The sequence below is a fragment of the Suillus clintonianus genome, assembly GCF_016758775.1.
Source record: "Suillus clintonianus strain FC179 chromosome Unknown DEU56scaffold_251, whole genome shotgun sequence".
In the NCBI taxonomy this organism is placed as follows: domain Eukaryota; kingdom Fungi; phylum Basidiomycota; class Agaricomycetes; order Boletales; family Suillaceae; genus Suillus; species Suillus clintonianus.
In genome coordinates this window covers 1-12,740 of record NW_024539475.1, presented here as the reverse complement: position 1 = coordinate 12,740, position 12,740 = coordinate 1, and the positions used below count along the sequence as shown (strand labels likewise).

At 47.0% G+C, this 12,740-nt stretch overlaps 4 protein-coding genes across 4 annotated transcripts; 1 reads left to right on the top strand and 3 right to left on the bottom strand.

Annotated features, from left to right (window-relative positions):
- Positions 1-1,588: 1,588 nt before the first annotated feature.
- On the bottom strand, positions 1,589-2,863 carry DEU56DRAFT_920485 (uncharacterized protein; the record flags this gene model as incomplete). The annotated part of the gene is made up of 6 exons (XM_041358462.1): positions 1,589-1,920; positions 1,970-1,988; positions 2,063-2,198; positions 2,243-2,330; positions 2,386-2,647; positions 2,699-2,863. 6 exons carry the CDS (start codon positions 2,861-2,863, stop codon positions 1,589-1,591), a joined length of 1,002 nt encoding a protein of 333 aa, XP_041200585.1.
- Positions 2,864-4,525: 1,662 nt separating this feature from the next.
- Positions 4,526-5,357, bottom strand: DEU56DRAFT_920484 (uncharacterized protein; the record flags this gene model as incomplete). The annotated part of the gene is made up of 3 exons (XM_041358461.1): positions 4,526-4,652; positions 4,707-5,133; positions 5,192-5,357. 3 exons carry the CDS (start codon positions 5,355-5,357, stop codon positions 4,526-4,528), a joined length of 720 nt encoding a protein of 239 aa, XP_041200584.1.
- A 1,038-nt stretch (positions 5,358-6,395) lies between these two features.
- Positions 6,396-9,780, top strand: DEU56DRAFT_874530 (uncharacterized protein; the record flags this gene model as incomplete). The annotated part of the gene is made up of 12 exons (XM_041355980.1): positions 6,396-6,535; positions 6,751-6,952; positions 7,043-7,372; positions 7,423-7,616; positions 7,673-7,780; positions 7,893-8,036; positions 8,085-8,479; positions 8,520-8,702; positions 8,750-8,888; positions 8,938-8,965; positions 9,059-9,590; positions 9,638-9,780. The coding sequence occupies 12 exons, from the start codon at positions 6,396-6,398 to the stop codon at positions 9,778-9,780; spliced, it is 2,538 nt and encodes an 845-aa protein (XP_041200583.1).
- Positions 9,781-10,261: 481 nt separating this feature from the next.
- Positions 10,262-10,499, bottom strand: DEU56DRAFT_706575 (small GTPase superfamily; the record flags this gene model as incomplete). The annotated part of the gene is made up of 2 exons (XM_041347421.1): positions 10,262-10,365; positions 10,415-10,499. Coding segments are annotated over 2 exons (189 nt in total), but the record flags the coding sequence as incomplete, so codon positions are not given.
- Positions 10,500-12,740: the final 2,241 nt, after the last annotated feature.

Sequence of the window (12,740 nt, the reverse complement as noted above, 5' to 3'; positions counted from 1 at the left end):
CAAACGAGCCAAAGCCCAACCTACTAAATTGCTTCAAAAAAATGCTTATCGCATTGAAATCTCATTTTTATGTTGTGCCTGCTGTACTGATATTTTCAGTGGTTGGTTATTCCTTGTTCTTTCTGTGTCAGCTGACTTAATGTACAGTTCTTCGGCAGTTTGCGGGTGGCTTGGAGAGTTCCCTTGCATTACAATCGTACCCAAAACACGGTGCAGTCGACACTCAATGAATCTTCCAATTTTTACCTGCTCTACCGTCCAGCTCTCAGATCAATATCTTCATTCGGACTCTTGGCTCTTTCTGTTCGGTGAGTAAATATATGACTTTCGAGTGTTCTGACCAGGTATTATTTGCTTTTCAGTGTTACTTACTGGCAGGACTCTGACAGCCTGGACCCTGCCGTTTTGCATCTTCTAGTACTGCACCCTCCAGTAATGTCGCCAAGCCACCACGGCCTCCACTCCTCACTCACACCAGCCTAGGCTATTGCGCCATCCACCGCCCTCTCAACCTTCCAAATGCCTCTGCACCTGTCGCACAGTGAATTGCAGGCTCACTACTGTACCATTGCGTACATTTCAATTTTCAGTGAATATATCAAACTAACTCAAGCCCACACAGCATTTTTACTTTGTCCAACCGGTGAGGTTTGCAGTCTGAGCTGAGACTGCAAACCTAAGCCGCTCTATGCCAAACACGCTGATCAAGTCCGGTTTAGAGGAGGACCTTTCTGTACTCTTAGTTTTAGTGTCTGTCTGAGCCTACTGGCCATGTCGTATGAGACCTCTCTAAATGATTATTTTACATATTTTCAATCCTCGGTCGCCATTTACACTCAGTGACACTTGTCTCATGCGCAGATCAGAATTTGCCTTGTTTATGTAAGTGCCCGGAGGGCTGTTCTATCAAAATTTCTTTTGATGTGAGTCAGAGACTGGTGCTCGCGCCACCATGATACTGTTAAGCTCAAGACAATGAAATTTCAAGTACATTATTTATAGATGTGTTCAACTAATAATTAACCAATCGCATTGGCGGCAGCAGCTCGAGTGGACTGGAATCTTTGTTGTTTCCCTCGGCTGGAGGAGACAGCCTGTAGCGGATCTGTCCTCTCCTGCACGTGTGCATTGAGCCCGTTTTCTGGCGCTTTGCCGGACGTTCATCTACAACGTTGCTGGGGTTTTGAGCATCAAGTCCCCACCCCCAGAAATAAGCTGCGAAGGCCTTGTTCCCAGTGTCACAGGAGTCGTGGGTGCAGCTACTGAGGATGTGGTGATGGGTATGGTAGTTGTGGGTGCAGCTGGAGAGGGTGTGATGGTGGGTGTGGTGGAGACCTGACCACAGGTGAATGGGTGATGGTAGGCATGTCAACCACTGTGGTGCGAGGTGTGATGACCGACGTGGTGCTAGGCGACGAGAATCTAATGAAATTGTCGAACTGATAACGAAGGTGGGGAGGAGAACAGACCAATCCCGTGGTGGTGTTCTGGAACTGCATGGATTTGAGGGCATCGTCAAAACTCTCGAGATTTGAATCCAGATTAAGAAATGCGGTGGGGGAAGACATAGGGTCCAAAGTGAGTGGCGCTAGCGGTGGTGGACAGAAGGGTACATAGCCCTCTGGCATGGGGATGATGGGCCTATCCAGCTCTTGGTTGATCTCATTGTCTTGAGGAGCGGGGGCAGGTGTTGGAAGAAATTCTCGTAGAAGTGCTCTTCAGGTGGCGCAGGAACTACCTCTTCTTGCGCTAAGTGCGTGGGAGGGAAGATAGGTGCCAAGATAGGTGCCAAGTCTGCCTCTTGGGATGTGGGGTTTGAACCATGTAATGTATCAGGCGCTACAGGCATAGGCATTGGAGGATCATCGTTTGTAAGCATATCGTCTGGAGCGGGTGTTTTATTTGAAGTCCCAGCTTCAGCTATATTATCAGTGAAATGTTTGAAAAAAAAAAATAGTTGGATACATACGGAAAACATGAGACACAAACTCGTAGTAGGGCAGCATAACATTATCGTTAGAAACGCGTGGTTAAATCGATTACCGAGTTTCGTTGACCCTACATGTAAGCTGCTGACATCAATCGCACCCCCATTTGATGGGTCAGGGCCACCGAGGAGGACGCTGAATGTCCATCCTGTGGCCTCATGAAGCTCTCCGAAGAAAGTTGAGAGAATTTCTGTAAGTCTCGGTATAATTCTGTCTTCAATCAGCAAAGGAACAGGCATGAAGATAACACTTACAGATCATTGGTCACCTCAGATGATTTCCTCCCCTTCGCCGCCTCGCGCGCTGCTTCCCTCATCTCTCTCGTAAGTTGAGAGATTTCCTCTTTCACCTCAACGGACTCATTCTCCCAGCAGCGGTCAACATGCTTTCGGATCACCCGAAGGTTCGTCTTCTTTGGGATCGGGGACGTCAGGTTGTTCTTTGATGGCTTTTAGCTCATCTTTAACGCTGGCCTGGACTCGAGTAGTATAATACTTTTTAGCGTAGACTTCGCTTTCCTTGAGAGGACGTTTCCGACCAGCTGTGGGTCCCTTAACGATATTGCTGAGAAGTTTGTGGACAGCCGAATTGCCCGCTGCAGCCGCTTTGCGGCCAGGCTTTGAATTACCATAATCATTACGGAATTTGACCGTCAGGCACTGGATGCAATGTAAGTCCCCAATACCATGCATGAAAAATAAGAAATAGACCTTCTGAAGTGCGGCTTTGAATTTTTCGTTCTCCTCTAATTGAGCCGCGGTGAGAACTTGATCCATAGGAATACCTGGAAACAAGGAAGCCCTCGCGGGCCATTGTTCCTCCCATTGTTCGAAGAAGGGTTGCCAAAAGTGGTATAGTTCCCCTTCTTTTGGCATTCGAGGTAATCATCCTCAAAAGTTGCGATGAAGGCCAGTTCCTCCTGCGTCAGCCATGTACGCGGCGCCATCTATTTGTGTTACATTTAGCATGCCATCACATATGACTATAATTAATTAAATCCATTTCGTCATAACATACCTTTTTTTTTTGGTTCTGTACGCGTTGTCACTGTTTGATGCCAAGGTTAATGCGTAATGCCAATACAGTTTTCCAAGCTCGGAATTTTCCGATTGTCACCGAGCGCTCTGATTTCAAAAGGTGTTGAATCAAGTTCTATACTACCTAGTTGTATTTTGGGCTACTAAGGAATAACATTGTGTTGGGTAAGTTGATGATGTAGTCTATGCTGTTCATGCACTTCAACTAAGGAGTCTACACCTAACATGGCATGACTAAACACGTCTTCTAAGTCAGCCAGAACCCTGCGCACATGAGACACAGAACTATGTGCCCGACTGAGGTCCTGCCCTGTCCCACATTCCTCAAGAACATCGTTTTCTACAGTTTGCGCACGCATAAGGAGGTCTTCCAACCCATTGTGAGCAGACCGCAGGACGTCCAACGAATCTGGCTTATCCGGGTTTGCTATGAGAGCTCACAAAGGCCCTCAACCAATGCTGTGCTTGACGATGACCCAATAAGGACCTGCAGGCTGGCATCGATGTCATCGCATTGCCTTGCCCTTGATCGAGATCATTTAGCCTTATGAACTACTGCTGAAATGAAATAACATACCATTTGTTTTTGCGTTTGTTGTGTGCATCTCGTACTGAGCGCGCCGGTTTGAGGCTACTGGTATTGTCCAAGCTGGGCGATCAGGTAAGTGACAATATTATAGTTGTGCGAGAAACGTACGCCTTTGAATTTGATTTGTTTTGATATTTGATACGGATCTCCTCACGGTTACTAGGTATAGAATGTTCAATGGTTTGAGACATTGATATTTCAATGACATACCGAGCATAATAGGCTTTCCGGGATCGGCGTGCAGCTTCAATTTTCTCCTCAGCTGTATGGTGTGAGCGTGGCCTTCCTACAGTGACAGGCCTATCACACAGCCTAGAACTTAGGTGACCTCGAGTCAGATGTTCAGATATTCAAGTGGCTGGTATGTATCTTACCTATCTTCCTTCCCCTTGTATATCTCCTTTTTTTGCGCACATAGCTTATCGCGGTGACTGTAGTATCAGTGGGTCCACCATCATTAAGAGAAATAACAATAAAGTGAGTGAAGTACCGTGCATAGTAAGCTCGTGTATAAGCGCGTGCAGCTTCTGCCTTTTCTTCTTTAGTGTTGTGTAGACGTGGTCGTGCCATGTGCATAAAAGTGGGTTGAAAGTAAGCCAGTTGAGGCACTCAATATATGTGTAGGAGTTTTGAATGGCTTCACGTAGGAGATTAATTTGGATTTTTATGCGAATTTATCCTACCATTCTCTTACCATCCTTCAAAATTGAACTCTACGAATATCATGCCTACAGTGTAGGGTTTATATCTTAAGTTTAATGTTCTTGATAGGCATGGCGCTTGTATGCTCTCATTAATGTAGTACTTGTTTGCAATATGTTTTGATCAGACGAAGCACACCGACATTCAAGAAAAACCGTTCATTTTGCGACAGCTATGGACATACACAAAATTCACTAAATAATCATGTGCTACAAGGCCTGCGAAGCATCACCGCGATCAATTGCACCCTTCACGATGTTTATCCCTTGCTCGATGGAATCCACCTTGTGGTAGATGGCTCGAGAGACACCGAGCACTTTGGGACCGGTTGCATCCCTACAATGAAGAAATGAGCTACTAGACATCAGAAATTCGGAAAATCCAGCTCACCAGCCTGAAAAGATGCCGATGTAGCGACCTCGAGTCACATAATAGAGCGGCGGGGTGGCATCAACTGGGACATTGAAGTAGGTATCGCGGTAATGAATCAATGTGGAATCATTCGCAAGTGCAGCAGCTGCAGCAGCCGCATCTTCGTCATCAGAGGAGTCGTTTTCCTCGTAATCGACATAGACAGTGACATGCCCTGCAGGAACAACCACAGTGGGAGCAGCAGCATGTGCAGTTGCGGGGGCAGAAGTAGGAGTGGTGCCAGCACTATGGGCAGCAGCTGCGCCAGGAGAAGCAACTGGTGCAGCTTCCCTGGGACTGTCAATGGTTGTAGCAGGGGGGTCATCAGAGACAGCGGGAAGAGCAGCCAATGCCATTTCGGTGCTGCCAGCGGCAGGGCCCAGGCCCATTCTGACGGTGATGTTATCTGTAACATTGCCGAAGCTACATGAGTAATGAAAATATAAAAGAATCAACAGATTCACCATTGGATGTATCACCATCGGTGCCCGTGTCCGTGCCAATGTCTAAGGCCTGAGATAGTGTCTTTTGATCGTCGAGGGAAAGACACTGGAGAAGATTGATGAGACTGTCCAGTCGGACAGATACCATGGTATCTGTCCGACTGGAGGAAGGCAGTTTCTGAGTCATGGGAGTGAGTTAAGTGAGTACCTTGAATAGATAGATAATGTATCACTCACCACGTTCTGAATTTATACTCCATAGGCCGGCGGGGTCGGACGTCCAAGAAATGGAGGATGGGATGACTTCCTTGGATTTGGGAAATGGCGGATCACTGCAAAGTGCCAGATATTAGTAATAATCCACGTGGCACCAGCTGACTAAATCTTGGCAAATCCATCACAGCTTCCATCAACATCGGAATCGGGGATCATCAATCACTGATCGATCGCGCTCAAGCTCTCATGTATGGTCTAGCAGGTAAGTGGATTCTCTAGTACTATCCACCAATCTTCTAAGCTTGCCCGACACCCCAGTACCAGAACCATTTCCGCGGCTCAATTCATGTTCGATTCTTCTCGCGACGCAGATTACATCGCGTTGTCCACAGCATGTGGCCCTTGATATTCTGCATCAAGGTCAGTCATAGTGCATATTACGTGCACAGCTGACTTACCCCTCGAAGAATCAGCATCTCCGCCGTCAATTTGGCATGCATGCTGTCGGTTAGCAAAATGTGAACATTCGACCCGGGCCACAACTTCTGGTGAAGAGGCCACATGTGGTCGAAATCAATAAGCATGGTCTGTACGAATGTGATCGTCTCATCTGAGGTAGTAGGCCACTGCATATACTGTGGTATATGATCTTTCAACCAGTCCTTCTGCACAGGCGTGAAAATCGGCCCTCTGGTTGGGGTTCGATTATATCGCATTATGTATGAACGAATTTCCGAAGACACATGTGCTGGGGGCGGATTGTGGTCTGTTTTTGAATGTCAGGTATGTGGCAGATATCACTATCAATGGGCTCACTTCGATGGGGGCGCAACAAGTATTCAACGGTTGCCGGTGGGATGGCATTATCATTCAATGGTGTTACCATGATTCACGAGGTGGGTGAGGAGGGACAAATTTGTCCATTATTATATACTGGCGGGATCCTCCAATTACAAATGGAGGATCCTCTGACTACCCGACTGAGCTGACAGATTAACCACAGTGCACAATGCCCCGTGGTCGCCCCCCCAAGAGGCCTGCACTTGAACGGGAGGTTTTTGTCCCCGTCTCTATCAACCCCGAACCTCATCTTTTACGACTTCGTGCAGCAGAGATTACCGCTGAAGCACACGGCTGCAAACACACTATGTTGCTGGAATTCCCCCCGAAAATTCATCAAACGACAACATATTTTGGATAGATGACCGCGTTGAGCATCCCAGCGACTCTCAATTTGAGGACGAAACACTTACAGACGACATTGTTGATATTTGTTCCACGGAGAAGCGCAAAGAGACTGCGGCAGTGGGTGTTCTCATTTGATATTCGTTTGGGCATGCTAACTTATTGGACTTTAAGGACAGACCTTTGCTCGCCTGGATTGGGCAACGTCAAATCTTCCTGGACGAAATGCTGCGCCTCAATGGACGCGGGACTGAAGGTGTCACTTGCTCATGTGGTGCAGTATCGCCTCAATTCCGATGCTGTGACTGCCATGGCATTCAAATATTCTGCCGTGAATGTACACTTCAAAACCACGTTCTTCATCCTTTGCATAGGATTGAGGTGTGTTTCATACTTATTTTGGCATCAACGTATGACTGATCCTTGTCAGATATGGAATGGGACTTTTTTTCAGCGTATCACACTCAACAGCTCGGGGTTCGGGTACAACTAGGCCATAACCCAGGAGAAAGGTGCTACAAACCTTCTCCCGCTGCCGGTGATGATTTTGTGGTCATCGCGCTCGATGGTATTCATGAAATCGCCCTGGACTTTTGTGGCTGCGCTTCGGCTCAGATTCGGTATAAACAATTGTTACGTATGCGGTGGTATCCAGCCACAGTCTCAGAGCCTCGAACTGCAGCAACCTTTACGGTTCTGCAGCATTTTCATATTCTATCCTTTGAAAGCAAGGTATCTGCTTACGAGTTCTACCAGTCGCTCGCAAGGTGCACCGACAATTCAGGGTTAGTAGCGATCAGGGTGAGTATTTTAATTTATTCCTGCAACTGTCTGATGATGATATATTCTAGGATCGTTATTCCGCTTTCATGCGGATGGTACGCCAATGGTGTAACCTCAAGCAACTTTCCCGCGGAGGAAGGGGACACGACCCCGCTGGTGTCAATGCTACTGCCGAAGGAGAGTTAGCTGTTCTCTGCCCCGCGTGCCCACAGCCCGGGAAGAATCTTCCACTAGACTGGGAGAAGGAACCTCTATTTACCAGGTAAGATGTTGGTTGTCTTTCCCTGATTTTGCTGAGCTCACACATTATCTGAGCAGATGGAAATATGCGCTGTTTGTTGCAATCGATGCGAACTTTAGATTGAAGCGCAAGGCGGTGTCTTCTGACACTGCTGACCCTAGCCTTAATGCTGGATGGGCGTATTTGTGCACGAAGACTCATACAAATCTTACCTTGCAGATCGTGCTTCCGACAAGCAAGAGGTAAGTAACATGTTTTCAATGATAATTCTCAACTTAGACTTTTTCTGTAGCGAAGCACGTGTGTAAGCCACAATGCAGTTAACATGGCGGATACCAAGTCCTCCCGTGGGCTTGCTGCAACAGGAGTTGGGACGATCGACTGCGCAAGGCACGATATGAAGCTCCCAAACGGAGTTGGAGACCTGCAGAAGGGTGAACAGTATGTATTATATTGCATTTGGAATGTTTTAAGGCTGATGTTACTCAGGTACATTAATATGGACTATATCATGTGTTCTGCGCTCTTCATCCTCGCAATGTCCATGATCAACATATCCTACGACATCGCCTGCCAGTGGCACAAGAGACTCTGGACTCGAATGGAAACGATGCCGGAACAACTTTCTCCCCCCCGCGAATCTTCCCTCATACATTTTTTTGTGCCGAAGTTCCACATCCAGGCCCACATCGATGAGTGTCGCACCAATTTCTCTTTCAACTGGTCGAGGTACGTGGGCCGAACAGACGGCGAAGCCCCTGAACGGGGCTGGTCCAATATAAACCGAGTGGCATCAAGTACCAAGGAAATGGGACCGGGAGCACGCCGGGACACTCTTGACGATCACTTCGGTGATTGGAACTGGAAAAAAATTACAGCATTAGGTGAGCGGTTTCTTTCTTTCAGTCTCAAATTCTGACATAGACTTAGGGCGGACATTGCATAAGAAGATGATTGAAGCTGTAAAGTGGATGAAGGAGCACTCCGAAGCCCTCTCGGAACTGGAGAAGACTATTCAGCCGGCTCTTATCGCGCAGTGGAAGGCAGAGGTGGAATCCTGGGAGGAGGATAACTCCTCTCCGAACCCCTTTGAAAGCCGGTTTAACCGTAAGTGATCCTGGTGTTTTTGCAGTGGTTGTTCTAATAAATGGTAGCGGTTACACAGGCATCCGTACGACTACAACTCACTGAGCTTGAAGCTCAAGACCTTCAAGCTGGAATCAATGTCTCACTTCACACCGATGTCTCTCCAAGCGGATTGATTACATCGGGCATGGATCTCGAGGATCAACAGTAAGTTTTGTATTCATTGTTACACTACACCATACTGACAGTTCTACAGGGCACGCTTAAGATCCAGTCTTGCCAATGTGTCCCTCCACGACACCGACAATCAGAAGGCCATAACATAAACTCAAATTGCCTCCCTCCAACGACGGCTTGATGCCTGGGCCCGCATCCAGGAGCTATACATGCCGGTTGTCTGTCAACTCCGGCATCGATCATCAGAGGCTAGTGGGAGGCCACAGGAACTCAAACCTGAAGACTTCAACCTGTGGCTCCCTTCGCAACTTCCAGCTGGCACCCCCATAGACCTGACGCTCGCTGGCCACGAGTGGGAGCTATGCTACGCGCAGGCCCTCGATGCCCTGAACGAAGTTCGTTCCCACCTCCGGCTTCGATCCCACATGTACAAGTACAAGGATAAAAATGTCCGTGGTCAAGCGGGTTCCACTCGCGCCAAGAAAATCATTGATGCCGTGGAATCGAGGAAGCACGCCAGTGTATTGAAGTACAGACATGCGCACAGTGCCCTGCTGTCTCTTGGCCACCGTCTGGAGAAGTGCGGTTGGGAGCTCACCATGCGCCCACTTCTTGACTCCGATGTTAAGCCTATGGGTGACATGGAGCAGCAAGGGAGAGGAACCATCTCCTGGATTTGGTTAGACTCCCGTGCTGATAACAGCTGTACAGAAAATGAACGCATACAGGATTGTAAGTGTATGGTATGTTTTACTCACATTTATCTGACATTTTGATAGGTGTCCGCTTGGAATGGTGCAAGGCTCGTGCCCGCGCACACCGGTGGTCGGAGGAGGTGGAGTTATTGCTAGAAGAGATGAGACGAGTGCTGGTGTTTTTGAGATGGCAAGGGTCCTGGTGGAAGGAGCGCATAACTCTCTGAACGCTCAACTCAGCACCTGCACAAGAGGGACTGTCAGCGTACGCGTGTCGCCAGTCTGCACTGCATGTGCTGCTGATAGCCAAGTTCATCAGGGAAAAGCTCCCGTGCGAAATTCGCAGAATGACGTGGTTTTAGTCAACTTTCTCAACTTTATCACGTATTATTGCAGAAAGATACATATTCACGGAAAATATGGATGTATATTGAAGTATATATATATAATACATGTCTTTTAAAGCATTAAAAAAACAAGGGAATGTGTCGCACTCAAATGATGCCTTCCACGGCAGCAAATGCGACCAAGCATGGCCTGGACCTCTTTAAAGAAATGTCCAATGAGGTTTTCCGAGTCATTAACAATGCCGCCGTCGGATGCAGCGAAGAAGGCGAGGACATGTGAGCCGAATTGATGCTCGTTGTCATTGAGACGGTTAGTCCAGTCTTGGATGTCTTTTGAGATACATTGCAAGACCTTCTCCTTCTTGCTGGTGAGATCACTCTTATTCCCAACCAGCAGCTTATTGACGCCCTCAGATGCATACCGGTTTATCTCCCATAGCCATTGCTTGACATTCATAAAAGTGTCTTAATGTTAGGGTAAGCATTCAAGTCGGCGCTCCAGAAGTATTCCCACCGTTATCAGTAACATCGTACATAACAATGATACCACGAGCGTGTCTATAGTAGGAGGACGTGATAGTGCGGAATCGCTCTTGGCCTTCTCGCGCCTTGCAGTACACGCCAGATATGTTGTTTGAACTTTGAAATGTTCTCAAGTCCAACATTTGCACTTGTTTGTTTACTCCCACACACACTCACATGACTTTTGGTTGGAACTGTGTTCAACTTTCGACCACAACCACAATCAAGCTGTCCATGTCTCTTACAATGTCTCCGTCCATGCACGAGAGTTTCAGTTCCCCTTGGCCTTGTCGAACGTCTCCTTACAACTTCGTCCGTGTGTACTCCTTCTCGAAATACCGCCCAATAGTCGATGTCAAAGATTCTGCTACTGTGGTTCAATTCCCTTACTTTCTCACTCACTCTTTATCTTAAAAAACCTACTAACTTCCTCTATCCGATAGATCGACTGGCAACCTGACTCACTGACTTTCTTGGTAGATGGAAATGTGACGCGCACGATTATAGCTGCTCAGACCACGAACAACACGATGGGCGTGGTTCAGTTTCCCAACGCACCCACTCGCATTCAGTTGAGGTGGGCGCCATCCATGCACATCTCTTTACAATGCATCCGTCCACGCCCAATGATCAACTCTTCCATGTCATCAAAAAGGAGGTTAGTGTGTTCATTGTCGAGCTCGAGCCTTGCTGACCAACCTTTACAGCTAGTTAGTGTCTTGATCCTCTGGCGAGTTTGAGTTTTGCTGACCACAGAAATCACTTTTCCGTCGAAGCTAGTCAGTGTGGCCATTCTTTAATCTCGAGCCTTGCTGACTGACACAATTATGATCTTATTTCAGGGTTCAAGTGTGCCCATTGTCTGTCAACCTCGAGTCTTGCTGACCGGAGCAAATTGATTGTTGTTATGGTGTAAGTGTATTGCTCTGTTGATGTTGAGCCTTGCTAACTGCTCCTTCATGTCTAGTGATTTTTTTCATCTGTTGCTACTATCTGCTCATTTGTGTTCATTGCAATCTCCCCGTTCATTAGTAGTTATGTAGTATATTGTATATTGAGTCTGAATGACAATATAATATTTGTTTCGCCTTCGTCATTGTGATATTGCTCGAGGATCATCTATTACAAAGATTTATTAATGCTGCACACTTTATTGCATTTTATTGCACTTTTGCCCACTTTATTCCAACGAAGGCATCAGGGGGCTGTTGGTTAGTTCATAAATGTCACTAATGTGAAACATGATGATAAAACACAATAAAACTTGATAAAACACCATCATTTACACAAATTCACCCGATTTCCCGGAAGAGGTTTTCCCTGATGTTTCAAAGGCTGTGGAGTGATGTGCCTACCCTTGTCTCTGGTGGTGTCCTGATTCCAGAGAGCGGAGAGGTAGATACACCTACTATTGACGCTCCCTTGCAGTTATAAATATACATATATCACGTGATTGTTCTTAATATTAACGCGGGGAAAGAAGCAACGCTGGAGAATGGTAAGGGCGGAGATCACAGATCGCAGAATGCCAAAAACGAGACCATCTATGATGGATCTCAAGTCACATACCATAGATCTCAGATGAATCAGCTAATAGCGCTTGGAGCAGGGAACTAGAGGGAGCTGCAGGTGTAATAGATTCATATATCACTGGGAGCTATGGCAGTGAGCAACTATTGTATCACATTTACACTACACTACCAGTGAGTAATATATCAATACCACGGCTACTGGTGCCAAACCCCTCATTTGCGTTACAATGATTTCCCTACACTAGCCACTAAGCACAGCCGAGCTGTCTGCGGGTTTACGCTCCCACACGGTTTCAAAATGCACGCGGGCATTGCTCGCGCACTAAGAGGACTGACAGCCGTAAGTGCCAGGACAATGATCGTCAACAAATTCATCTAGACCATCATCAGTGTCATAAGCCGGATCTACAGGTTGGTGAGGTGACCCTTATCGTCCGTCAAAAGTGCCAGATTTTAAAGCTAGGTGCGGTATTTTTTTGTTGGCTGTTCGTCAGTTCTGTCCTCACGCGCTTTATAGCTGCTGGTTCAAGTATTAATTTGTAAGTTCGAAAACAGCAATCATGCCTAGTCTCCCCTGGGCGGACAAAGACATCCACCCCATATCAAACAATATGGCATGCGTGATTGAAGCCAATCAACTTGATCCAATCATAGGACTTTGTATTCATCAGGAAAAATGTCAGCCATCAGTTGCACTAAGCAAGAATATGTAGCACTATGTAGGCCACATAGCTCAACAGACCATCCTCGTATGATACATAGCGCAATAGAGCGCCCTCGTATGAT